Source organism: Pimephales promelas, chromosome 21, assembly GCF_988280905.1.
Source record: "Pimephales promelas chromosome 21, fPimPro1.hap1.1, whole genome shotgun sequence".
Classification (NCBI taxonomy): Eukaryota; Metazoa; Chordata; class Actinopteri; order Cypriniformes; family Leuciscidae; genus Pimephales; species Pimephales promelas.
The window spans coordinates 25,591,413-25,619,322 of NC_142789.1; the positions used below are offsets into that span (position 1 = coordinate 25,591,413).

At 37.4% G+C, this 27,910-nt stretch overlaps 3 protein-coding genes across 16 annotated transcripts in view; all 3 read left to right on the forward strand.

The window, feature by feature from the left end:
• The window catches only part of itpr1b (inositol 1,4,5-trisphosphate receptor, type 1b), a 127,124-nt gene extending 115,432 nt beyond the window's left edge, over positions 1-11,692 (forward strand). For all 14 annotated transcript variants that reach the window (XM_039673510.2, XM_039673513.2, XM_039673512.2 and 11 more), the window contains 2 exons: positions 5,388-5,549; positions 10,435-11,692. In XM_039673510.2, the coding sequence (XP_039529444.2) occupies positions 5,388-5,549; positions 10,435-10,521 (249 nt within the window). In that variant the 3' untranslated portion in view covers positions 10,522-11,692. The remainder of the gene's footprint in view (positions 1-5,387; positions 5,550-10,434) is intronic.
• A 4,353-nt stretch (positions 11,693-16,045) lies between these two features.
• Positions 16,046-19,078, forward strand: bhlhe40 (basic helix-loop-helix family, member e40). The gene is made up of 5 exons (XM_039673324.2): positions 16,046-16,338; positions 16,430-16,493; positions 16,679-16,786; positions 17,146-17,269; positions 17,634-19,078. Exons 1-5 carry the CDS (start codon positions 16,265-16,267, stop codon positions 18,470-18,472), a joined length of 1,209 nt encoding a protein of 402 aa, XP_039529258.1. The 5' UTR covers positions 16,046-16,264; the 3' UTR covers positions 18,473-19,078.
• A 3,417-nt stretch (positions 19,079-22,495) lies between these two features.
• Positions 22,496-27,895, forward strand: arl8bb (ARF like GTPase 8Bb). The gene is made up of 7 exons (XM_039673325.2): positions 22,496-22,730; positions 24,153-24,233; positions 24,394-24,467; positions 25,066-25,159; positions 25,652-25,719; positions 27,182-27,252; positions 27,673-27,895. The coding sequence occupies exons 1-7, from the start codon at positions 22,497-22,499 to the stop codon at positions 27,720-27,722; spliced, it is 672 nt and encodes a 223-aa protein (XP_039529259.2). The 5' UTR covers position 22,496; the 3' UTR covers positions 27,723-27,895.
• The last annotated feature ends 15 nt before the right edge of the window (positions 27,896-27,910 follow it).

Here is a 27,910-nt window from a genome sequence, read left to right on the forward strand (position 1 = left end):
TTAATCCTTATTAAAGCTACAAAAGTCATTCAGTCAAGAGCAGTAAGTGATCTTTTGTTCTTTGATTGACATTAATGACAGACATCAATCACAGCAGCAGGTTTATTAGGATACTGTCACTTTAAGACCTGACTCTTTATGTTCATTTAACACTTTTTACTTCATTTAAGACTGCTTATGGAGAAACTCGTCAAAAGGAGAATTTTGACATCATTTTGTGTGTTTTTGTCCGTTCAAGCGTGAATGGGAACTCAGTGTGACACTAATTTCGGGCATTTGTTCACAGAGAGCTTCTTCACTAACAGCTCGCCAGTACAGATTTGAGTTGGTTTTTTTTTGTTGTTTTTTTTGCGGTTGAATGGTTTAACGGCACTTGAATCAATATATGATCATATACAGGAACATAGCTAAAGGATGACAGAAAAACAATGTTTTAATTGCGCTATATATTTTAACATGTTAAACTGAAAACAATTCATCTGAATTTTGACAGCCCATATATATATATATATATATATATGTACAAAAGGTATATAATGTAGGGATGCACGATATATCGGCCACATTATCGGTATCGGCCGATATATGATCATTTTTAATGTTATCGTTATCGGCCCAACAAGAACATTTAGCCGTTATCTAAAAGCCGATAAATAATGTATTATTTCCTTCTGCTGAGGGACATTAGATGCGCACTATTAAACATGATGCCTTTAAATTACTTGAAATACGATTTAAATCACTTTAATAAAAGGAAAATCCAGTGAAAGTGCAAAATGTGCAGCGCAAGTCTGTCATATCAGCTACACAACATTAAAATAAGAACATCACAATTGTGTTTGTATCTTGGCTTTTAATGAGGAGACTTTTTTTATAATCAGACTCTCAAAAATTGTCTAAAAATTTGGATTTTGATTTATTGGCCAATATATCGGTTATCGGTATGGCCAAAATTGTCATATCGGTGCATCCCTAATATAATGTATATTTATATCATCACAATCTTTCTCCACTCTAGAGATGGCCCTTTATGTAGTTGTATAGCTAACTATTTTGATATAATATATATATATATTATATATATTGGTGCCCCTTAAAAAAATGTTGAATTTATAGGGCATCGGTCTATGCGATATACTGTACGTGTTTTGGGCCGGTAGGAACTGTGGTAGTCTGAACAGCGTGGGTGACGTTGATCTCCTCATTTGACAGACTCTGTGCGGTGCAGTGTTCGCTGCAATCCAGGGCTGATTAGAGATAACTGTGTGTGCCACTGCGATGACGATGACGAAACCGGCTGACAGCTGGCTCCATGCACAGACGACAGTGTTTGTGGGCGGAGGTAAACACAAACCTCAACATCTGTGGCAGCAGGAAGTGAGTGCATACGCACTCCTCTCTTGTTCTCAGAATGAGTGAGAGCATTACCTGTGATTTTCCCCTGCGCCCGAGTGGAACTGTCTGTCTGAAGTGTGTGCGCGCGGCCCGTCTGAGATTTCAGAGGCAAAGGGGACTTCTCTGCTCTGTGCACCTGCTGTCTTTCTGTCACACACACATGCACACAAGTGTGTAGCTGACTGAATTACATATGGATGAAGTTTTTTTTAGGTTAAAGTTCATATAAATGTACAGGGGAAGTGTTTATTTTTAGATGTTGTGACTGGATTTAATTTGTATTTTAATTTTTATCTCACAATTACTTTGACTGAAGCAGTAACACTTTTTAATCAGGGTCCAAATATCACTAACTAGTTGCTTATTAGCATGCATATTAGGATATTGGCTGTTTATTAGCACATATTAATGCCTTATTCTCCATGACCATATTCTAAATCCCTTAATCCCACCCAATACCTAAACTTAACAACTACCTTATTTACTACTGTATTAATAAGCTTTATATATTGAGCCAAAATTCGTAGTTAATAATTAGTTAAGAGTGAGAATCGGACCCTAATCTAAAGTGTGACCAAACAAGTATTTTGTGTATAAAACTACTTTCTCCTAATGTGGGTAGACAAATATTTCTTTTCAAAATATTTTTCAAATATTGCTTTGTTTATTCGAGTGGCCTGAAATGTTATTTTATGGCTAAACCAATGCTGTTATTTTGAGGCGGGGGCGGGGCTATCTGTCTAATTGACCAATGACGGACATTTAGGTGACCTGCTTGAAAACAGTCATCACTAGATGCTAGACTGCTGTTGTAGTTCACTTAAATAGTCCTATGGTGTGCTAAACAGTGTTGTAGTCGAGACCACCTCACTCGAGTCCGAGTCGACACCGAGACCAGAGAGAGTCGAGTCCGAGTCAAGACCGAGTCCATAGAGAGTCGAGTCCGAGACCAGAGACGGTCGAGTCCGAGTCGAGACCGAGACCAGTGAGGGTTGATTACCTAATTTACTTTTATTTACTTAGAGAAATCTTTTTTTTTTTTTTTTTTTTTTACTGAATTTACTTAGACTTTAAAAAATATGATCAGTTTAGGGTAAAAAGGCCACATAGTAGGTGGTGTTAAAAGTAATTTTATTACAATTTGTCATGCACAGTTGCGCACTAGAAAATCACCAATCACTGGGCGTGTCAATCAATTTAAAGAAATATTTTATTAACATACATTAATAATCATGAAAAATATTTTTAATTGAACTCGAGTGGACTCGGGAATAATTCCGAGTCCTAAAAAAAAAATGTTCGAGTACGAGTCAATTCCGAGTCCAAATGGACACGAGCCCATGACAACACCAAGACCATTAAAATATGGTCTCGAGACCGAGTCCGAGACGAGTCCGAGTCTCGAGTACTACAACTCTGGTGCTAAAACATTTCAAGTTATTCCAAGCAGTGTTTCTAGAAATGTGAGAGAATAACATATATTTTAGCATATGTTCACTGAATTCACAATCCTCTCTTGTCTGGGCTTTCCAGACAAGAGTTCATTTTAAAAACACTGATGTGTTTTGTGTATTTATGTGCAAGCAGTTCAACTTTGAGGAGAAAAGGAAATGCATGACCAGAGAATGAAGTGTCCTTTGGCTGTTCTCCCTCTCCCCTCCAGCGTTCTGTAATGTAACTATCCCCTTTTCCCTCCTTCTGTTAGTATCCCTCTCGTCCTTATTAGGAGCTGGATCTGAACTTTCCCACCAGTCAGAAGTCAGACATTCTGCAATCGCAATGGTCTCTGGTCACTCCCGCTGCTGTCAATAAGCACTTGTTGTACTATTAAACCATTTTGAGATATTGCAACTAAAGGATTTTGTTAAGAACTGTTTGTACTAGACATAGTCCATTCAAATGACCGAAAAAGTCAAATATACACATTCTCTTGCCTATGCAAACCTCAGCCATGCTACAGTAAGTTATTCTGCTATCTAATTGCTAAGGTATTATAAATATTTTTTAAAGTGTCACTATGCAATTGTTAGGTTGTCTGGGTGGTATCTAGTAAGTTTGCGAAGTGCAGTTGTTATGGTGTCTGTGTTTTCTAAGGTATTCTAAGGCCTAGTCCACACTAATACATTTTCATTTGAAAATGCATCTTTTTTTTCTCTGTTTTGGCCTTCCGTCCACATTGATAGTGTTTTTGTTAACAGACTTTTTGAAAACGCTCTCCAAATTGGATAAATTTGGTGGTGGTAGTGATGGCGCAGTGGATATTTGGTGTGAGAGACCCGGGTTCGAATCCACTGTGAGACTCCAATGTGTCCCTGAGCAAGACACTTAACCCCTAGATGCTCCAGAGGCATGCGACCTCTGATATTTATAGCAATTATAATTGGCCTTGGATAAAATCAATCAATCAATCCACTTTTATTTATAAAGCACAATAAAAACAACAGTAGTTGAACATTGTGCTGTACAGAAGAAATAAAATATCGTAAAAAAAAAAAAAAACAAGACTGACCGTAAAACTAATGAGAAAAAAGGGGGGGGGGGGGTGTTTACATCGAAACCACCAATTTGACCATTCAACATTAAATCAAGGACACTTGTAGGCCAGTGAAAACAGGTAGGTTTTTAACTTAGATTTTAAAACACACTCAAATCGTAAAAGCGTCAGCTAAATGAATAAATATAAATGTAAACGTAAATAAATACATTTACATTTATATTTTTATATATACATTTATTGTCCCCCCATAAATGGGCATATTGTACCCATTAATATCTATGGTTATACTTGCATTGTTGTGGCTGCTAAATACTTTCATAATGTTGCTAAAGATAAATGTTCCTTTGTACAGTCTTCATATTGCATTCCTGCAAAATTGTACTCGCAATTGCTGTCCTGCGGCAAAATATGATGACTGTTGCGTTTTTGAGACCATGCCATTTTGAGTGCAACCTGGACTCAACACTTTGTGGTGGGATATTTTGCTAATAAACTTATTTAGCAAAGAACTTTAAATGGTATTTTTGCTGGAAAGTTGTGGTACCACGGCCACATTTCCCCATGTTGTATTCTTTGAAGTTGTTTTGGCTGTTTAAATTAGTGTGCTTAATGTCAAATATCTCATCGAGGAGAATGGTAGATTCCCCCTTGTTAAATAATTGCTTGCCACTTATGGAGAAACATAGTGCTCAATGTTTTGAAGCTTTTATCTGAGGGTGAAGTTGTCCCCATGCTCATGTGACTTTGATACAGCCTTCCTTTTCTGTAATCATATTACACATAGGGAATTTTGTCTGATGTCAACACACACACACACACACACACACACACACTTATGAACGGATAGACAAAGAGGGAATGTGAGATGGAGGAAGACATGACTTCAAGCACCCCTTTAGTCAGGGTTTGACTTCAAGAATGGTTTGTGGATGAAATCTAGGAGAGTTCAATAGTTCATATACAGACAGACTTTACTTGCTTTCAATGGCAAAATATCAAACAAGCCAATTGTGCAGTGATTTTTAGTGGATGTATGAAGTCAGTGTCCCTCAAATTCACGCAGGTGTGCGTATATATATACATTTGTAGTCTAAATTATTCAACCCCATTGTAAATCAAGATTATTGGCCAAATTTAAAATAACTGTTTTCCATGTTAAACGATTTTTTATGGATTTTATAATAGATGCAAAGCTGAACTTTCAGCATCATCCTTCAGAAATCATTATAATATGCTGATTTGCTGCTAAAAGAAACATTTCTTATTGAAAACAGTTGTGCTGCTTCATAGTTTTGTGGAAACAGTGATACTTTCAGAATTCTTTAAAGACTAGACATTTCAAAAGAACAGCATTTGTTTGAAATGGAAAAAAATTATAACATGTAATGCCTTAACTGTCACTTTTAATCAATTTAATGCATCCTTACTGAATTAAAATCCCACTACAATATGATTATGTTACCAAAAACACTAACGTCTAATAATATTCCAACAGGAACACAACTTGGACTGGTTTCCACGTATGCGGGCCATGTCTCTGGTTAGCAGCGATGCCGAGGGCGAGCAGAACGAGATCAGGAATCTTCAGGAGAAGCTTGAATCCACCATGAAGCTCGTTTCCAACCTGTCAGGCCAGCTCACTGAACTGAAAGAACAGGTGAGTCATGAATGATGCTTTTGGACTGATGTCAGAACATTATGTCCAAAGTGGCGTGATGACGTTTTAAGAGCCGATCCTGACCTCCCTGGAAGCAAATATCAGTAACGCTTCCTTTTACAGTCCAGTTACCCATGTAAATACTATGTACTTATTTAACTACAATTGCTGGTTAATAACTAGTACTAACCCTGAACCTATCCCTGTTCCATGTACTTACCTTATATTAGCCAGTACTTTCTAGATAAGTACACTGGGCTGTATTCAACCAAAGAAATCGTTAGTCGACCAAAGTCTTGTCCTGCGCAACAATTAGTCAACTAAAAAAAAAACGTGATGTTTTGATTAAACATTTTTTAAACAATTGTCATTGAGCATTTAGAAAACAACAACGAAAAAACATCACAAATAAATAAAACTATAATAATAATACATTTCTTTGAAAATTAAGTGATTTTTTTAACTGCAAAAAGTGAAGAGCTCTGTCCTAGGTCTATTAGTAAGAGTCACAATCGCGCACCTGACCACACCACACGCTGCAAAAAAATATAACTGCTATCTGCCAAAATGAAAAATCCCAACAAAAGCTCTCGTTTATACAGGCTTTATATTCTTCTTTACTTTCAAAGCTATGGGTTAACTTTCGTCCTGACGATCAAGGCGTTTTAAACAACACACAAAAAACCCAAATAACTTAAAAACAATCCTAATAATTGCCTGTAGGACCGCGTATAGGTTTATTTTCGTTTTGTTGCATTATTTTCAAATGCGTCGTCAAGTGTACAAATAAAAACGAAAACATTAAGAAAACACAATCTATTGAGTCAGCATGATATAGCCGTTAAAAGGCTGCTCAAGTTTGATTTCGAATGTAGGCGCGCGACTTGCGCGCTCATAATGGAGCAACGCGATCGCCTCCCTCCACAGTCTTGGCGTCTTTGTTTTAAAATGCAGCCAGACAAAAGATTTAGATTTCCTGGACATTTTGTCGACTAAAGCCAAAACAAGCAGCGTTCTAACTGAATGAATACAGCATCCCAACCCAGCCACAGGTGCGGTTCCCGAGTGTATTAAAGCATTTTAAAGTTGGGGACAAAACATAGGCTAATTATATTTAGAATACAGCAATAAATAACTCCTTATAACGAGTAAATAATTGAAAAATTCTTTCTATTGGTAAAAAAAAAATGCAACTGGTCGACCAATAAGAATGTCAGTCGACCAAGACGGCATCGACCGATTAGTCGACTAAACGACTAAAGTTGACAGCCCTAGTAAGTACTGTACTGTAAAAGGAAGCGTTACCCAAAAATCTGTTAAGGGGCGTTCCTACCTGACCCATGAGCCATGTAAACCATTTGCCTTTCACACCTGACACACCAGTTCTCCCACTACAATCCTCCCTCATTTAGTTAGTACTAATGAAAATGTAATTCCTGATATCAGAAATAGACATATTTTATACAAAATTTAAAAATACAAATTTAATTACTGATAATTAATCAAATATAAAATGGCTTGTGTTTTAAATGATAAAAGCAATAATTGATACTTGATGGTTATTATTTACTAAGGGATGTGCATCCAAATTGACCAGTATGTCCAGCCAATCAACATTTTAATATAGTCAAAGTCAAAAGCTTGGAGTGAGATCAGGGGTAAAGTGGACACATATAGTCCACTATATAGTGAGTAGGGGGTGATTTCGGACACAGCATCAGTCTCTCTTTTCGTGACCAGAAGGATAGTTGTAAACTTTGATTGACGCGCTTTGACACGAGGGGGAGGCGGGGCCTTGAGTAATTTGCGTAGTGTGCGTATAGGGAGGATCGGCTCTGCGTTTTTAGCCAGTTCTTCACAGTCCAATGAAGATGACGTGTTGCCTTGACCCTTCAGTGGACCTCACAGACTAGAATTTAAGTTTGGTGGGAGTGAAACTGGGCCTTCAAGGTCAGTCAGTATGAGTCCACAACCTCTACAGTGTTAAATTAGTCCAAAGGGCAATGAGTCATTTCTGTCTGTCTTTCTCTTTCTGCCTTCAGCTCGTGGTATTTAAAATGATCTTTCACCTGCGTCACGAGGCCAAGTGTTGTTTCACTTTTATTCAGCCGCATTGTCGTCCAGATGAAGTTCTGCGAACTCGAGCTTATTTGTTTCCACAGATAAACAGCGTAACACACACACGGTAGATGGATATGATAAAAGTGGGTCATTGAGTTAGACGCTCATATTTTGATTTGGATGGAAATATGCGTAATGAGATTTGCTGTCAAGTCGTCGGTTTCTTGTAAACAGTGTCGAATTAACACCAACTTGAGGTGTGTAGCCACATGAAATGGGAAGTGTCTAGAGGGAAGTTGATCTGTTTTTGCACTCCAGACAAGGGGAAAGGGTTATTGTTTGGCTAAAAGGAGACGAAGACAAACTTTCACTGTTTAATCTGCGTCAATGCGGCGGTTACACGCAAAAATACCAGTTTTGCTTTTCTTTTCTTTTACTTTAGAAGTTTAAGCTTAGAAGAGAGAATGATAACAATCATCATGCAGCTGTCCAGAAAATATTGGAAAATGAATTTTTAGGCTGTTTTCAGTCCATCATCTTTTCTGCTATCATGCACACCGTCCAAATTAATGTGATTTCAAAAATGATTTACAATACAAAAAGTTGATAATGCAAAAAAACAACAACATTTATATGAGAATGGTTTACAAAATCCATAGCAAATATATTCTTCTTGACAAATGAATACACTCATGTCAGAAAATAAATATTTTAATTAATTGATACACAGTATTTCAAGACCATTTGATCTGCAGTCTAATGCCTAAATGCTACAAATAATTAAAATATAATTGACATTTTACAATCAATAAACACATTGGATTTACAACATGTTTATACTGTACAAACTGTATATTCTATCACCTTTTCCTCATGGACACACACAGCAATGTAAATATGCAACAACATGTTTATTTTTAATAAAAGTTTGTTATTTGTCATCCTGTGATGGATACGTGTAGCCATGTGACCTCATGTTCCCAGTATCTGTGACCAGCCTTTGGTCCCTTTGATGGACTGACTCAATAATATTTCAGATTTATTTTACAAAAGGCCGAATCTCATGAGGTGGTTCCGCTCTAAAAGCGTTTGATCTCGTATTGTTATTGTTATTGATTATTGTTGGGCCGGATTACAGATCCAGACATGATAAACTGAAGTTGAGAGCTCCTTATATGGAGTCACGTTAGCAGGAGGAGCGAGCAGTGCCGGTCTTTAAATGGCCGTGTTTGTTTAGTGTTATGAGGTGCTTCCTGTGGACACCAACTTTAATAAACACATGCGTGAGTGTTTTTGGCTCCTTTTTGCAGCTGTTGAGTCAGAGTAGGGGATTTCAGTACAGACAGTGTGAATTTCAATGGAACTGTGTACGTGAGAATTGGTGTGAGTTAGTGTTTTTTGTAGCTCAGTTACACAAGGCTGCATGACGTAGCTTCAATTGCTCCATTTTATATTCCCAGAAGCTTTTCTTTAAGACAACACACAGCTAAAACACAGACGCTCTTGTGTTATGAGGTCATAACCGAGGCAACGTGAATGGACACACTGAATGCATCACTGCATGACATGCCTGATCTGTGGGAGAGACAAAACAGGAGACGAGGATGATTCAAAATCAAGAAAAAATCCCATGTGTGTTTTGAAAAAATGATGGTACAAAGGAAGCAGGGACAGATTTAACTATTAAACTAAATTTTTTTTTAATTACTCTTTTTACACCTCCCCCACCCTCCCACCAACACACACACACACACACATATATATATATATATATATATATATGTGTGTGTGTGTGTATACACATATGTATACATAAGTGTGTGGATGAGGTACGAGAGGTTGTGCTGTATCTCTGCTTCGCGTCGTGCCTAAAAACACCTTTAGCCGTTACTCTTTCACGATACAGCATTTGCCTCGAGTACCTTATTGCTTTTATAAAACGGTTACCAATATTAAAGTAAAAAAAAAAAATTGTATTAGTGCAACTTTCATGAAGTAAAATCACTAAAAGCCTTCCTTCCGCTAGAAAAAAATAGTCCCTGATGTGTTGCGCAGTGATACATAGACCCGTTGAGTGAAGCGGTCATAGCCATGTTTTATCATGAATAAAGCACAGCTATTGACCAATCAGAATCAAGGATCGGAACTAACCGTTTTATAAATATATTTATATATATATATATATATATATATATATATATATATATATATATATATGTATATAATACGCCATGATAGTTATATTTTTATTCATATGGTATAACCATATATATATATATATATATATATATATATATATATAACATACCTTTCTTTTTTATTGTTTTATTAGCTTAGTTTTAAGGTTTATTTATATGGTTTTAGAAATTGCACACACACACACACACATATATATACACACACACTATTTATCAATATTTTTAGAATTCAGTATTTTCATGTTTTATATATAGCACTATAGTTTTTTTGTATATGTATGTTTTATTATCTTATTTTTAGTTTTTATTTTATTTTTTTTATGTCTAATATATACATACTGTACATATATATATATATATATATATATATATGTGTGTGTGTGTGTGTGTGTGTGTGTGTGTCAATTTTAAGTACTGTATAAAATGTTTTCTCAGTTTTTAGCTTTTATTTATATATAATGTTTTATAAATATATATATTCTAAATTAAAATGATATATTCCTATATGAGCGAGTAGACAAAATCCATTATTGGTGTGTGTGTGTGTGTGTGTGGGAGAGACTAGGAGATTCGATACATGTATTTAAACAAAATAAGCACAAAACATCTTGTGTTTGTTCTGACAGATGACAGAGCAGAGGAAACAGAAACAAAGGATCGGGCTCCTGGGACACCCACAACACATGAACGTGAACCCCCAGCAGCCCGCCTGAACCTCCGCACTCCGGCCAAGTGTCCTACAGCTGTCCCATCAGCCTCTGTGTGTGTGTGTGTCATGACATCACAGATACATCATCACCACAGCCTGCTGTGTGTGTACCAAATAAACGGCTGTAGGCACCCGAGAAGGGTAAATGACTTATCCCCCCACTTCTTCACATCCATTCGAGTGCCAAATGTTTCTTTGTGTTAAAGAGGAAGTGAATGTGCATCACTCGCCTTCCACTGGGTGAAAATGAGAGCTACACTAGATCCTGCGAGACTCACGAACATGTGCAGCCTGTAGATGCTGCTTGGACACATATCCTTTTGTATTGACCCATAGCAGTAAAGCAGTCAGTATTTGATGTCTTATTTTTTGTATTTTGTGCAATATTAATACTATAATATGCAACTACATCTGTACATTGTCTTAAAGGGACGTTGCAGTAATTATTATTTGTTTCGTTCATTTGCTTTATGAAACACATTTAGAGGCCAGGGACTCGTAGAATAGGAACGTTTGACATGACATCAGGTCTGGTTTATGTATAAGGGGGGAAAAAACAGCCTTTTTCGTATTTAAGTTAATTTATTTATATCAAAGTTTAAAAAAAAAAGAAGAAAAAAAAGCTTTAAGGAGATTATGCGTATGCTGCCAATTTAAACTTCTTTAATTCTCATGAATAAAATCAGGTTCTGTTTAGTAATTAGAAGCTCTTTATTATGGTTTATGGCTTTTTGATTGTCATATAGGTGTCATATACTGAGTAATAATAGATGAACTGTTTGCAGTTAAGATTATTTTGTCTTAAAATGAACGCACTGAAATAGTTGAGCTCATATCATTCCTGTCAGCATAGAGCCATGTTAATCGTGCCTGTTGTGTGTTCAACGCAGGATGAATATTCGCTGAGTTTCTTTCTGTAATCACTCTTTTTTTTTTCTAGACAATTTCATCTTTTAGCAGAGCGAAGCAGGACACTTTCATTTTCATTCGATTTTTTCTTGTAATACATGTATATATGTCTGCAGGTCTTTGCTTTTATATAGAGAGATACGGTTTCATAGCAACCTAATAATTAACACCACTGTTACTGAAAAATAAGCCTAATTTAATATATATATATAAATGAATTTAGTGATATTTAATAAATTATGTACTTCTTGTTCAAAGGACCAGAATTGAAATATAGTTTTTGTATTTATTTTGTGTTTGCGCGTATGTGTGTTGGTGGGTGCAATGTAAAAAAATATTGTTGGTTTAACCTAAAAAAAATTTAAGTTGATTGAACTGGAAAAAGTGAGTTAATCCAATGAAGGAGGAATTGATTTAATCATCAGAAACTCAAAATAATAAGTCATCTGAACTTAAAAAAAAATTTAAGTTGATTTGACAAAAGAAAAAATCTTGTGATAAATCGACCACTAACAAAGTGGAATCAATCAGTAACTCTGCTAATTATTTAACATTATACTTATTCATTATTGACACTGGCACAATATCAAGTACTCGCACTCAAATGTGTTAATTTCAGTGGTAAAACAGTAATTTAAGTGCGAAAACAGAAAAAAAAAGGGTTTTCGTTTCCCAAATATGAGTTTATATGTATGGGTGACTGCATCATTTTCCAGGCTTCTCATGACGTGACTTTTTATTCACCACAGTCGAGCTTTATTCAAGCTATATACGATCCGGCGGCCCAAGCTTCTCTAAGGAAATGCCCTTTCTGTGACCTCTCATGTTGATCTGCAGAAGATGTGGAAAAGGCTGTTTTCCACACACTGCTGAAACCGGTATCTTTGCGCCGTCGTGTGTTTAGCGAGTCGCAGACCGGAGAGTCCCAAACCGATTCAGGGTTAAAACACTTTGCTGTTGTCTGTAAAAAGAGCAAAAGTGTGACTGAAGTGTCAGACAGGCCCTTTAGATGCTTAATTATTGACACTTGTCAGCGTCGTCAAAATTATTGCTCTAAAATCCCCCTGTGCAAAGTGCTGCATCAGACTGAAACCTTCCACGAGTTAAGTGACATTTGTGAAATAAAAGCAGAGGGAGGAAAATATGACTTGAAACCATCAGTTTAGTTAGAAATAGGAAACTCAAGTAGCTTTAATATGGGTGGGTCTGTGAATGCCACTTTCTTTTTGGGCTTACTGTATATGAACCTTATTATAAGTTAATATGCCAGCTATTCCAACAGTGAGCCCCAGGATGGTGAAAGCCTTGAGGCGTACGAGCACGATGATATAGTCATTTTTCAATGTTCTGAGTACGTTCGTAATGTAAATAGTCAGGTGTCCTATTTATAGAGAACAATTAAAGGAACATTTACATAGAAAAAATAAGGTTATCTCTTTCTGGCGATAATCATGTTTTGTGTCAAACCCTTTAAAATATGATTCTCACAGTGTTTTTTGAACATTATTTTTTCCAAAATGAAAATATAATATATTTAAAATATATTTTTTTGCAAATGCAACATTTTTTTTTTTATCTTTGTGTGCTTTCCTAAAGTTCAAACCGGCGAGTCATGTTGACTCCCAGCAAAAATCACATGCATGAAATGATAAAAATATACACCTTCAACTAATGAATGTAATGTCCTTCTTAATAAGGTGAATAAAAGTCTGCTGAATACATAAATGTGAATACCCTCAGAGGGTATATTTGATTAAATGATCACAAACTGCATATTTTCTTTTATTTTGGGTCTAGACACCTGCCCTTAACTATAAAATGTACATGTCAAATTGACCCGTTAATGTCACAATCGTAATAAAAATGTAGGTTACACTTTATTTTAAGGTGACATTGTAACATTGTAATATTACATGAACTTCTGTAGGTTTGTTACTTGTAATGCATCATTTATAGTTATTTCTAATGTGTAACTAAGTCACCTTAAAATAAAGTGTTACCAAAATTTCATGCCCACATTCCACAACAACTAAAATAGATTTTTTTTGACAACTCAAAAATGTAATGCCAAGTTGTATTGATCTTGTACCAATTTCAATAGTTAAAATATTATTTCTTTTTTAAGTGCTTGTAGATAATGGAGACTTAACCTCCGATGACGTCTTTACAGCATTCCATCTCTTAAATCAAATAAAGGTCCTAATTGTAGCATATCTGTGGTCAAATAGGGGACTTTCCTTAATTAAACAAGAAAGACACAGAACATGACACTGATTGGCATCGGGACAGCTGGCTGTTAAAGACTAAAGCAACCAAACAGTTCAGTTATCACATGATCTATTCAAATTCTTGTTCCACTTGTTAAATAATAAAAGCGATTAATATAAGGTCCGACTGTGAAATTAACCACTTAAAACTTTATTCAGTATCTAATTACACCCTCACATGTGCACTAAAGTGTTGCCAGGCTATATTACACCCTAAGCCTCAGGGACACATCCATGTCATTCCATTTCGTGTGCAACCAAAACAGGAAATGCATTTATGAATTCAGTGAATAAGGAACAGTCGCATGCACTGCTTCTGTCCTCTGTCTGTGAAGAAGGATGATGATGATGTGTCATCCTCTTGCTGCAATTCATAAAAAAGCAACAAACTCCCCCTTACTTTTCCACTAACTGGATTTTATGAACAGACCTCAAAATCTCTAAAAAAGCTACCAGCAGATCTAAACCCTAAATATTATTTGAGCAGGCTATGTTCTGCAAGAAACTGATACCATTTCAGTTTTTGTACTTCAAAATCTCACAATTACTTGCAATTTCTTTGGATTCATAGACTATATGTGAAATTGACAAACAATTTGTTTCACTTTTATTGTCACTTTTCTCGTAAATATAACATTAGTTCATTTAAATAGTAATAAACTGAAACGATTCTTGTAGCCCAAATAAAATAATCCAGGCATTCAAATGAATAAACATTGATCTATTTTGGTGAGAGAAAAGCAGCATGTATGTGTAGTATAAACTCTAATTATTTTACGAGGACTTCCATACCTCAGTTATTGTACGACCATTTCAAAGACTTTCAGATCAAATATCGTTATATTTATGAGAGACATTCTTCGGGTTATTTACAACTAAAACCGCGCGTGAGAGCGCCGTTCATCACATCAGAGCGCGCGCGCCTGGCTGGGATGAGCTCGAGCTGCCCTGCACTAAAATAAACGGGTGACGTCAGTCCCAGGGATTGAATCGTTTCTCCGCCTCCGCCCTTTCCCTGCGCCGCCATGAGGAGTTCAACGTGACCGCCGCCTAATACAACCGGCCACAACAAACCGAGCCGCTGCACGAGAGAGACATGAGCGGCTGCACGTGGAGCGCCAAATGGTCCCGGTGCGAAGAAATGGCGCGTTAGTTCCCGCGCATCTGTTACTATTGTGTAACCATGACAACTGAGCCGTCCTCGCTCATGTGCCAGCATCATGCCAGGGGAATTCTGATAATGAATACTAGCATTATTGATGGAGCAACAGGTGCTCTGCACATTATTCATATGACATGCGTTTCTTTCTAGAAGCGTCTGCTGTACGCTCACGTTCAGGCCCATATGCGTGTGTGAAACAGAAGTGCTGCTTATTGTAAAGCAATATAATCCTTTATGCAAACACAGCGCTCGAGAGGGATTTGTAAATAACACACATATATATTATTGTGTTGCATTGTATGTTGTATTTCATGTAAAATGTTATTTATAGTATACAAAATATATGCATTTTCTTTTTCATTTTGTATGTATAAAATGTAATTTATATTTTTTAAAGAAAACATTTTAAACATTAAAGAATATATATATATATATATATATATATATATATATATATATATATTATCACAGACACAGTATGTATATGTACTATATATATATATATATCAGTGCAGTCAAATCATTAAACATAAAAGTTTGTTTATATAGCCTAATACATACGTGTATATTATTATTATTATTATTATATTTTATATATATTTAATGCAATGTGTTCATGTCTTAGTGCTATTGTTAGTGTTGTCAAATCAATTAATCATAAAACATAAAAGTTTGTTTAATACATGGTGTACATATACATATATATATATATATATATATATATATATATATATATATATATATATATATATATATATATATATATATATATGGACATTTAAATAGACATTTTGTGGTGCTGTCGTAATTACATTGGTAAATAAGTTGAATTGTGAAAAGCATGCGCCTTTTTAAAGGTTTGGTGTGGCTTGATGAACCATTGTAAACCCCTTTATATAATATTTGTATAGTATATCATTCTTTGATGTCAATCCAGGATAAGGCGCTCATAAAACACGTCCCTGACACGAGCTGTTATTATGCACGGAGAGAGAGAGAGAGCGCGCGCGCAGCAGCATGGTGGGACACGGGACACGGGAGGGCGGACGGTCTGCTGTAAATGGGTTGAGCTCTGAAAGCGCCGTCACACACGTGAGGCTCATGTGACTGGAGCTCGAGACGTGTCTGCAGTCACAGGGTTTATTTAACACGTACTTCAAACCCACCCACATACATACACTCATTTAACCAGCAGCGGAGCCGACAAACGCCTCCTGCATCTCCACCTCACAACAACAGCAGTTTTGCGTCCTACTTTTGAGGGACCATATCTGGAACGAAAACTATTCGAAGGAAATACTTTTGGACTTTGACAAGAGAGTAAAGGATCTAGTTTTTGTTTTGATAGATACACATATTTTATAAATCAACCCTTTTCTTACACCACTAAGACATATTGAAAGGGTGAAATGGAGAGGATTACGAGTGCTCAGCCTCCACCATGTATGGTCAAACACGGCATGGATATCTCTGACATGGAAAGGTAAGTCAGTCTTCCAGACGCTGTTTATTCGTGTTTCTGAACGATTTCTTGTGAGATTTATCTTTTATTGACTGTATTTTATATTTTATAGAATGGACTACCCGATGTATATGTGTAAACCCCGGCGGGGAATGAAGCGCAGTGAGGACAGTAAGGTACGAAACGCGCAATTACGCACAAATATATTTGCGTACTTTTACTTGCCAACTTTGTATAAATGTATTTTAGTGTTCTTAACGAGCTTTAAACTGCACAACATAGTGTTATTTAAGTTTGTTTTTGAATGTTTTTTTTTTTAACGCATGGTAATTAAAAAAAATTTTTAACTCCTGACCCCCAGGATACGTACAAATTGCCTCATCGATTGATCGAGAAGAAAAGGAGGGACCGAATAAACGAATGCATCGCGCAGTTGAAGGATTTGCTGCCCGAACACCTTAAACTCACTGTAAGTAATATGGGAGTGGATGGGCTCACCTCACTATGTTGTAGAGTAAAGCGCCACCTGCTTGTTGATCATGAATAAATCGTGTTTGTCCTGCTTTTGGATTAGTCACCCTCCTATAATGTTCTTGTAAACATCACATGTTAACTTCTGCCGTTAGTTCATTATTCATACGTCAACAAGGCTTGTTAGATTGTCTTTTTGGAGTATTTGAATATTACTTGCACGCACATGTGCATGCACTGGTGAGCGGAGAGGAGTGTCTTCATTCCTGCTCGACGCAGGTTTGTCCTCTCTGAACCGCTGCGGAGAGGGTTACATAAGAAAGATCAACATGCTTATCTGGGTTTTTCCTGTTTTAGACTCTGGGACACTTGGAGAAGGCGGTTGTGTTGGAGCTCACCCTCAAGCATGTGAAAGCTCTTAACAACCTGCTGGAGCAGCAGCAACAGAAGATCATTTCCTTGCAGAACGGAATGCAAATCGGTGAGTTCACGATAATGCAATGTGTGACCGTGTCGCAGGAAGCAGCCCTGCTGAACTTTTCACCCCCCGTTTGTTTCCGTGCACATTACAAAATAAAGAAATTGAGACAGACTTGTTTGTGCAATGCAGCGAATGATCTAGACTAGGGATGTCAAACTCAGTTCCTGGAGGGCCACAGCCCTACAGAGTTTAGTTCCACACACACTTGCCTGAAGGACTTGATTAGCTGATCAGGTGTGCTTAAATAGGGTTGAAGCTAAACTCTGCAGGGTTGTGGCCCTCCAGGAACTGAGTTTGACACCCCTGACGTCACTGTTGTGAAGGAATGCATTGGCAAGCTTTCTGACCCTTGGTTTTATTGCAGGTGAACAAGGCAATGGGCACTTAGAAACCAGTGAGGAGATGTTCCGCTCCGGGTTCCACTTGTGCGCCAAGGAGGTTCTTCAGTTCCTGGCCAACCAGGAGACCATGCGGGACCTGACACCCGCTCACATAATCGACCACCTTCAAAAAGTGGCGTCCGAGTTCATTCAAAGCCCGCCGAGCCCTCGTCTGGACGAGCCCGCTCCCAAACCCCAAGAAAGCAGGGAGAAACCGGCAGGCCTGCAGCCCAAAGCGGCAGAGGGCCACGCTAAAAACTGCGTGCCCGTCATTCAAAGGACTTATCCTCACTGCGGCGAGCAGAGCGGGAGTGATACGGATACCGACAGCGGCTACGGAGGCGAGCTTGAGAAGCGGGACCCGAAGGCCCAGCTGTCGGCCTACTACGGCAAAGACGCTGGGGATCTCAAGTATGGCGGCAGCATCAAAGAGGAGATGGATGAGCCACAGGCCAAGCGGCAGAGGTCCGACTCTTCGGAAGACGAGTCTCTGTCAGGGCATGAAATAGTGGGCGGCCACAGCCCCTACATGAGCTTTTCTCCACACCAACCCCTGTGCATGCCCTTCTACCTCTTGCCATCTGGTGCGGCCGCAGCGTACCTGCCCATGCTGGAGAAGTGTTGGTACCCGGGAGCCATGCCTGTGTTGTACCCAGGCCTCAGCGGCTCCCCGGCGGGCATGTCTCCAGAAAAGCTCCCTTCATCCTTGGCCATGTCCTCAAGAGTGAGCTCCCCCGCAAGCCCTCCCACCTCCATGGACTCTCCTGCGCTCCTGCAGGCCCTGAAACAAGTCCCCCCGTTAAACCTGGAAACCAAAGACTGAGGACTGGCTCTGGGGTCGGCCAACAGCCCGCTCTCTGAATGTTTTGGTCTCGAGAGTGGACGTCCCTGCTGAATAAGCTCCCGAAGAGGGTTCTGTTGAAGAGGGCGCAAAGACAACAGTTCAAAGCGCCCTCAAACACGGCAAACAGCTGTTCTGATTCCTCTCAGAAGTACGACGGCCTCCCTCCAACCGCAGAGACACGCGCACACATACACACTCGCACACTCTTATCAGCTCCCTCAACAGCCAGCAGACGTGGACGCAGACGGGTAAAGGAGGAAAGCACTGTGAGACACTGTGAAGAAGGTCAAAGCAAGGACAGTGAGCACTGTCCTTCCAGAAACAGGACCTGGGGCGGGCGAACGGCTGCACTCTGCACTTGTGCCGAATGTTTGAGTCGAAAACAATAACCCAGAATGTGACGTGCAGACGGTCCCCCAACCATAAAGACTTTGCCCTTTGCACAAGCACCTTTTCATTTGTTGAATGTAAACAAAACGTCCTTTTTTTAATAAAACATCACCCCTGTAGATGCTGCTTCTTTTGGACATTTCTCTGTGCCGTGGACGCTTGATCAGGAAGCTCCACTCTCTTCTGCTTCTGTGACCGCTTTAACCGAAAAGAACCGCCCTTTTAGACTAGAATGCTACCAAATAAATGTCTTTGCTTTGGCTGAGAGGAGCCCAGGCGCGTGCACGCTTCCCATGTCCTTGCATAAACGAGGATGCCATCGACTCCCGAGAGGTGGCGCTCGTGTAAATACGGGAGTGATGTAAACATGGTAGCTTTCGAGTTTGTCATCCATCCGTGCACGTAGGTGAAGTTGTCGTGAGGTTCTGCGCCCTGTAATTATTTTGTTTATACTACTTGTACATCTGTATTTTTGATACACGACCCACACATTTATGTTGGCGAGTTTTAGACAGCCGAGTGATGTATGCCATGAGATTGTGTACATAGCTTTTTGGACCTAGACTCGATCTGCACCATGTTCTGTGTTCATTTCTGGTCAAATCTTTGTTCATGCTGTTGCCTTTACCTGTTTAAAGCAGTAAACATGATGGCGGATATCTACATTTTTAATCCTGGATTCAACATAGAAGCAAAAGAAAGTGAATGTAATGTTTAAAACGATATATTAGTTTTGTATAGGAAGAGGTACTTACTTTTTATTTTGGGACCTAAGAAAAGGTTGTTTGATGTATATATTTTGTCTAAAGTATTGTTGACATACAGTAAAGAAAAAGTATTAATAAAGTTTTTTTTCCTGTGGAAACCATGTGTCTGAGTGTGTGTTGGAGAGCTAAGAACATGTTTAGCTGGGAAAACAACCTCTCTGTTTTTCCCATCATCACAGTTCGCCTTTATATAACACTTACATAACCCATAAACTTGATTTGTCTATGCAAATCCTTTAGATACACAATACGATAAAGAGTCAGGTCACAAATATTGCTCCTAACTAAAGTCCACGAATCTGTCGATAACAAAAAACGTCAGGTTATGCGAGACATTTTTTCTACTAGATTAGAAGACCGTGACGTATATAACCCCCCAAAATTAGCAAAGAACATAATCGTTTATTATTATTATTATTATTATTTGTCTTTGCAGGCGATTAACATACTTAGATGAACCACGTCCATTCCTAATGTTGCTCGTTATCTGTTGAAATATATATATAATGCTCGTTATCTGTTGAAATAGGCTAGTCTTCCCGCGTGTCTGGCTGTGTGTGTGTGTGTGTGTGTGTGTGCTCGATCCAGTGCAGTTTCCCTCCGCCGCCCCGCTGGGATGTGAATAGGCAGCGGAGTAATAATCACACACACTGGGCCTCAGATGTAGAGCCACACGGCACTGAAGCAAGAGCACAGCAGCACACACACACACACACACACACACACACACGCCACACATCCTCACAGCGGTCATGGCAGGACAACAACACGTTTCAGCATCGTGGGACAACAACAAAAAGTATTATGTGTTGTCTGTAAATGAGTAAAGTTTTCTGTTCGTGATATGATTAGTTATCATCGATATTAATGTTTTAAGAGGAACTTAGGCTATAAAGTATTGTTAGTTGTTACCTATCTTTAGTCAATTTGATTGGGGTAGGATGAAGATGCCCCCTTAAGAACAAAGTGGATTTACCTTTGAATTGTAAGATATTTAGCTATAAGTTTAGCATGTGCATGACGATGACGCATATAAAAGCCAATGTGTTATTATATATATATATATATATATATAAAAATAGAAACATTTGCTAATTTTGTTCTTTTGTTAATTTTTGTTCTTCTGTAGTTCAGATATAATATTATACTATTATATTATTCAGATATAATATATATAATATATAACATAATATTTCCAGTTTCTGGTGATTAAATTAATCTCCTTCATTGTATTAACTCAATTTGTCCATTTCAATTAACTTAAATTTTTAGGCAACCAGGTTACTTTTTTTAAGTTAAACCAACAATATTTTTTTTACAGTGTAGTATTAATATTTATATATAGGCCCTATTGTGTAATTAATGTAAGTGTAATTAATGTAAAAGAGCAAATAAACTGTTGTATTTAAGTTTTTATTTTGACAATTGAATTGCGAAGACAGACAAAGCAGAATACCAAAAGAGATTTATTAGCCTATTATGATTTATTATTCTATACCCAAATTTAAATGAAGATATGTCACAATAGCAACACGATGAATGCAAATTTAAAGATTTCACCCTACTAACATATGTTTTAATGAAAGTTAAGATTTTAATTCATGAAAATACTGAAAATTAACCCCATTAATTACAACTTAATGGAGGTTATTATTCGAGGGTTATTATTGATCTTTTTTTTTTTTTTACTTCAAAATAAAAACTTTCAAAAACTTACTTTCACCCAAAATGTGTGTCCACAAATCCCTCATTAACCAATAGACACAAAAATATATTTAATAGAATGTCATGTATCACTATTTTCCAGAGACACAGAATTAGATCACTTAACATTAAGAAGACATTCATCAAAAGTGCTGAGATAAGATTTTGTTTCATCTATGGTCAGGAGAAAAAAATAAGGTGAGGGATTCAAAAGAATTCAAAAAAGCAATATGATTTGTTTCTAAAACAAACAAACAAACAAACACACAAACAAACAAACAAACAAACAGTTACAAAATAACATTTATAAAATAACAACGCAATAGATAACCGTACAACAGTGGAAATGTTTTCAGTAAACAACGTTATTTATTTTACATATTTATGCTGCTTGTAGGAGGTATGCGGTCATGTTACGACATGACGAAAGAAGGTCTCATCCCCCTATTATAAAGCTTTTAGCGCCATCGCGTGGAATATCAATGAACTTCAATGAACCTCTTTTTACATATTTACATGTTTTTACAGTATTTATTCCATGGACTGTAAAAAAGATTTATTCACAATGTTTACGGTCCTCATGTGAGATGAGACTTTAGCGTCTCAATTTATACATTTCTTTAACTCTTGTATATAGCCAATTATTTTACTTAATTTTACTTTTACTTCACTTTACGTGTTAATTTATATCTTGTTTTAATTTATTATATATATATATATATATATATATATATATATATATATATATATATATATATATATATAATGTTTATAAATATAATAATGCATTTGCATGAATAATGGTTATACGTTTAATGTAATGCATTCAATTAATATATGTATGTATTTATTTATTTGTTTCATAAATAAATATTTTTTTTTATTTTGATTATTTATCCGACAGTCCAAAACAAAGATTACTTTATTAAATACATGTTGTCAATAAATAAATTATGTTTTCTGCTAACAAAGAAATACAAAGTTTTCCAAATGTTTATTTGCTTGTTTTCTTTCTTGTTACTTTTAAGCAAACACTTCAAAGTGTCCATCAACACAACTCGAGTTTTCGCGGACTTTTATTCTGAAAGATTTCCACATTGTTGCCGACAGCAACGCGTTTATTGTGCGTCAGTAGTTGTCACATGACCCCCCCCAGCCGCTTCCTCTTTCTCCTCGATTGCCTCCAGCAGGAACGGCATCTGCCCTGCATCATCCTGACCGTAGAGCAGCTCATCCAGCAGCACAGAGCAGAGATGATGGCACTCATCCACCGGCTCATGGACTGGTTCAGGTCGCTCTTCTGGAAGGAGGAGATGGAGCTGACGCTGGTGGGACTGCAGTACTCTGGAAAAACCACTTTTGTCAACGTTATCGCTGTAAGTCCAGTTTAATTCCTGAGTTTGAACACTGAAGCTTGACTGAGCTGTTTATGTTATTGTTGTCATGTCATAGTCTGACAGGGGGCGCAGAACAGTGGCGTTTAAGCCTTTTTATATGAGTAATTAGGAATATGGGTGTGATTTTTTTTTTTTTTTTGACGTTTTGACGTTTTGACGTGATTGAATGACGTTTTAGATTGTACATGAAATATACATTTCAAACCTGTTCTAGTTTCTCCATGTTTGAAGATGACTTTTAGGGTGGATGGATGAGATTCCAATGGTGTGCTTTAGTGTTTAAGTTTAAATCGGATGTAAACAAATTCATACATAATGTAAGCTACCACAAAGTGAGACATGTAAATGAGGAATTATGGCTTTGTTTCCATGTTGACGTTGGTCCACAATCTCTTTTTGATTTCCTTCATAGATAATTATGTGATCAATCACTGCTGAAAACAATCCTGCCTTTCTGGAAGCTCCTTGTGGTTTTAATTTTGAATACCCGATTGTAAGTTTGTGACACTAAGATGTCACAATAATGTTTTATTTGAATGCAAGTGGAGCATTGCATCTTATTAAAACATAAACCTGGAAACAACCTTGGTGTGGCCTGTATTTGGAAAGGTCTCGGAGGACAGCAGACTGAATCTGTCCCACTGGGGGTTCGTAAAAAAAAGAAAAGTGGGCTTTTTTCAAAGTTTCTGCAATGCAGCACAATGAGTTTACAAAAGCCAGGGTTTCTAAGTTCATTTTACTTTCACAACTCCACATGATGGTCCGAATTCAAAGAGGAAAAGAGAAACATCTCTTCCGTTTTCAACATCTCGCACTCGCAGGTGTCATTCTAGTTTCAGAGAACGATTTAGGCCTATGAGTTGTTCATTTAACCCATTTTCTTTTTCTTTCAGTAATTCCTCACTCATAAATGTGAACCAATTAAGTTTCATACTTAATTGTAATTGTAACACTTAAGTGTTATGTAATATGACCTTCAAGTTAGCTAAGCTCTTTTAGATTTCTATATTTAATGAGGTTTTGCAATATCTCGCTCCTTGAATAGCTATGATCATATTTTAAAAGGAAAGATCTTGCTTTCCCCTTTTCACCCAAAAAAGATCTGTTTGTGAGACATGAAATCTCTTGAGACACATGGTGAATCCAATCATTTTGCTCTTTTGTACAATTTACTAAATCATGTGACATGAAGCTCTCTGGCCTGTGATACCAAAAATTCCCATTACGGTCACTAAAAATACCCATGAGTTTCTGAATTGTAACGTTGACTTCCTCTCGTGTGTTTTATTTTGTGAAATGTCAGACTATTAGATTGTCATTTTGTAAATCTTCGCATCCCTTCACGTGTAGATTTGTTTTATCCATTTAATTGTAACGATCTACGTGTTTATTTCCCATAAGTCTGGTCAGTTCAACGAAGACATGATCCCTACGGTCGGCTTCAACATGAGGAAAGTCACCAAAGGCAACGTAACCATAAAGGTTAGTCTCCTCTGTGCCAATTATCAAGGGTGGTTTTGTTGAATCCAGTTTTACACACTTTCATACACATCATATTCAATTATATAGTCACATCACGTTACATCACCAATGCCTGCAATCATGCCCAACCCTGTAGCAAAAATGTGTTGTTCTCATGTAGATTTGGGATATAGGCGGGCAGCCGCGGTTCAGGAGCATGTGGGAACGATACTGTCGGGGCGTCAACGCCATAGTGTGAGTAAAATTTGCTGTCTGTTCCCTCAGACACTTTTAATATGTTTATACTACCCTCTGCGATACTTGGTTCTGATTGGTCAGTGGCATTGAGCAGTTAGGTATGATGAGAGAGAACTTATAATTAGGCATATTATAATATTGTTGCTAATTATTCTTTGCTGGTCAGTCCATAGAAAATGGTTCCTAAATACTAATATTGTATTTATTTGATCAAAAATACAGTAAAAACAGTAATATTGTGAAATATTATTAGGAAATGTATTCTGTTTCATTTAGTTAGTTGGCTAATTTTGGTCACATTTACAGTCACGTGATCCTTCAGAAATCATTCTAATAGGCTGATTTGCTGCTCAAGAAACATTTCGTGTCTATTTATGTATTTATTTGTGAAGTAGCTGTGTAAGTGGGATAATGTAGTCAACTGGTCATTAATCACAAAATAAATTGGGACTGCTGTGCTTTGTCCTGATCACCCAGTCAAGATCTATTTAGCAATAATGACTGGCTAACTGTCTATAATCCCTTATATAAAGTGTTAGTGTTTACATTACTGTTATATTATCAAGGCTCATTAATGAACTGTTGGTGTTTTTAGGTACATGGTGGATGCTGCAGATAGTGAAAAGGTGGAAGCCTCCAGAAACGAGCTACACAACTTGTTAGACAAACCACAACTGCAAGGCATTCCTGTAAGAGAATTATAGTAGAATTTGATTAATTTTTCTAATAATAATTGTATTATTGTAACGGATCATTTCCCCTGTGGTGTTAATGGAAGACTGTCTGTGTTATTAATACTTCCTGCTGGATTTACCAAAACGGCAGGAACTCAAGCCTATCCATCGCACCACACCTTGTCCAGATTTTTCCATTGCTGCTGTGTTGTATTTAAAGAGCATGACTAAGCATCTGTCAGCTCCTGTGGTCCGAGATGTCCTCACTGGAGGAAACAGTTCGCTCATTGATTATCTGTCTGTAGGGAGTGATGGGACGGCTACCGTTTGCTAAAGCCAACCATTTAAAAAGACAGCTTTAGCACGATCTGATGTATGAGCAACACCCAAATACATAAATCTTTAAGCACTGAAAGCAAAACTGCCAATGTGAAACATGGAGTTTAAATCTAAAGACAATTTAAGAGGTGCGTTGTGGGTGATTTATTCTTACTTTATCCTTCACAGGTACTTGTCCTTGGCAACAAAAGAGACATCCCTATTGCACTAGACGAGAAACAACTCATCGAAAAGATGTAAGCTGCATTATTTGATCTTTCTTCACGCTATTCCTTGACTAATACGTTTGGGGTAATGAGAGTGAGAGATTCATTTAGTGTTTCCTGGTTTATTGAGACCCATATATTACGCGACCGTTGTGTACTGGAAGTAAAAACTCATTCATTTTCTCCATAGGGAAATTGATTTTGAACAATAACATAAGCCTTTAAAGACAGACCTACTGTGAGTGATGAGGTTGTTGTTAATTGATGGTATTTGCTTTTACTGAAGACGTCAGCCCATTTACTGTCAGCGGAATTCCTGGTGGAAAAACTACATTACCCATGATGCTGTACAGGAAATTACACCAATCAGGAAGCTAAATAGACGGGTGACCAACTGTCCTGTTTTCCCAGGACATGTCCTGTTTTCATATAACAATATAACAATTTTCTATCCATACAGAGGAGGCATAACCTACTTCAAATGTATTGAAATTAATAAGGTATCTTTGAGTAAACTTTGAGTATCATTTGAGTTGGCCCATGTGTTTGCTGGGCCGAGTGTCCTGAATTTTGGTAATCAAAAATATGATCACCCTAAAATAGAGTGCCGAAGTTATGACATCACTTTGTAGGCCAAAATGTGGAAGTGAGTAGGCATTTTAGCACTCCCAGTTCCCTCGCTCTGAAGTCTATGGGTTTTTGCTAAATCGCCTGAAATAAGGTCTGTGGTGAACAAAGCCTCTAAATATTTTCACGTTTTTAACTGTGACATAAAACACGTTTTTTTTTTTTTTTTACTTTATTGTGTCTGCTTGTGTTTTTTTTTTTACTTTATATAGGCTTCAAAATGTATACATTTTGGATTAACTTGTAAAGATTATCTTGATAGACAAAACGTGTAAGGATCACAACACAACTATTTTTTTGCGATTTTCCAAGAGTCTATGGGGAAAATGACTCTTGCTCACTCTATTGCTCTTCAGCAATTTTCTGAACTCTGTTGGCACTCTATTGCTCTTCAGCTCTGCCCATTCCCATGAAGCACTGCAAATGACGCAATCTCTCTATGCTCAAAATACTGAAATGTTTGTATTTTTATGCATATTTTGCATGGTTTTGATGGGATTTCATGGGATTGTGGTTCTTTCCCTCACTAAAGCCATTATGTACACATTCTCGAACCCCTGTCCTATTGTCATATCCGATTTTCAAAAACTTTTTCGCTCCAAATCAATGTTTTTAATGTTGGGATTTACCTTGTAAAAGGGGGTGGGCACTGTTGCACAATCCTGTCATATGATCTCTGGATACTTTTTGACTGTAATGGAGTTTTTTTTTTTTTTTACATCAGTAACACTGCGTCGCCTTCCTCTTTTTAGACTCCTTTTTTTGTTATTGAGTGGTGGTTCTGGGATTTTGTGACATTTCCACAATATACCTTCACAAAAAGTTCCTGTGAGGCTACTCTCAAATGTTGTTTCCTTTTCTGCAGGAACCTGTCTGCGATTCAAGACCGAGAGATCTGCTGCTACTCCATTTCATGCAAAGAGAAAGACAATATAGGTGAGAGTTACTGCATTTTATACACCTGCAAATGTGAAACTGTGACAACTGGTCAAAAAATTATTTTTAGATTTTGTCCAAAGGTTCAATAAACTTCCATTAAAAAACCAAATTACTTGTAAAAATGCGGGTGAGAAAGGCACAAAGAACATTGTGCGTTCAGAACTGGAAAAAAAGAAAGGTCTTAATTCAACTATATTTACAATACTGAATCAAATGACTCACAAACCATCTTACTGTGACTCATTCAGACTCAGATGTTGAATGACCAAATAACCTTATACACTGCATGGTTGAAAGCATAGTGCGTAAGTGTATAGTGTGTCATTTGAGCTTTAGTTTAGGTTGGGAGAGGATGTGAAGTGCATCAGGAAATATTATATAATCGTCATAATTGTTCATTTCTTCCTCTTCCTGCAGATATCACATTGCAGTGGTTGATCCAGCATTCAAAATCTCGGAGAAGTTGAGATCAATCCTACCCATAACCCCAGCTCCTCATCAGAGCGACGCATCTGTCTATCCAGTAGCATTCATTCTCTATTACACAGACTGTCAGTAACACATCCTCACCCGTGGGCCTCTGTCTCCACTCAACTCTTGATGTGCTACCATTCGGCCTGTTTTGTTGGCTGAGTGGATTTTACTTTACTTTGAC

Bases quoted from the DNA above. Each gene is read 5' to 3' on its own strand.
- bhlhe40 (XM_039673324.2), top strand. From the start codon at position 16,265: ATGGAGAGGATTACGAGTGCTCAGCCTCCACCATGTATGGTCAAACAC. The intron at 16,339-16,429 runs GTAAGTCAGTCT...TATATTTTATAG, and splicing joins GATATCTCTGACATGGAAAG to AATGGACTACCCGATGTATA. The intron at 16,494-16,678 runs GTACGAAACGCG...CCTGACCCCCAG, and splicing joins AGCGCAGTGAGGACAGTAAG to GATACGTACAAATTGCCTCA.
- arl8bb (XM_039673325.2), top strand. From the start codon at position 22,497: ATGACCCCCCCCAGCCGCTTCCTCTTTCTCCTCGATTGCCTCCAGCAG. The intron at 22,731-24,152 runs GTAAGTCCAGTT...ATTTCCCATAAG, and splicing joins CTTTTGTCAACGTTATCGCT to TCTGGTCAGTTCAACGAAGA. The intron at 25,160-25,651 runs GTAAGAGAATTA...TATCCTTCACAG, and splicing joins CACAACTGCAAGGCATTCCT to GTACTTGTCCTTGGCAACAA.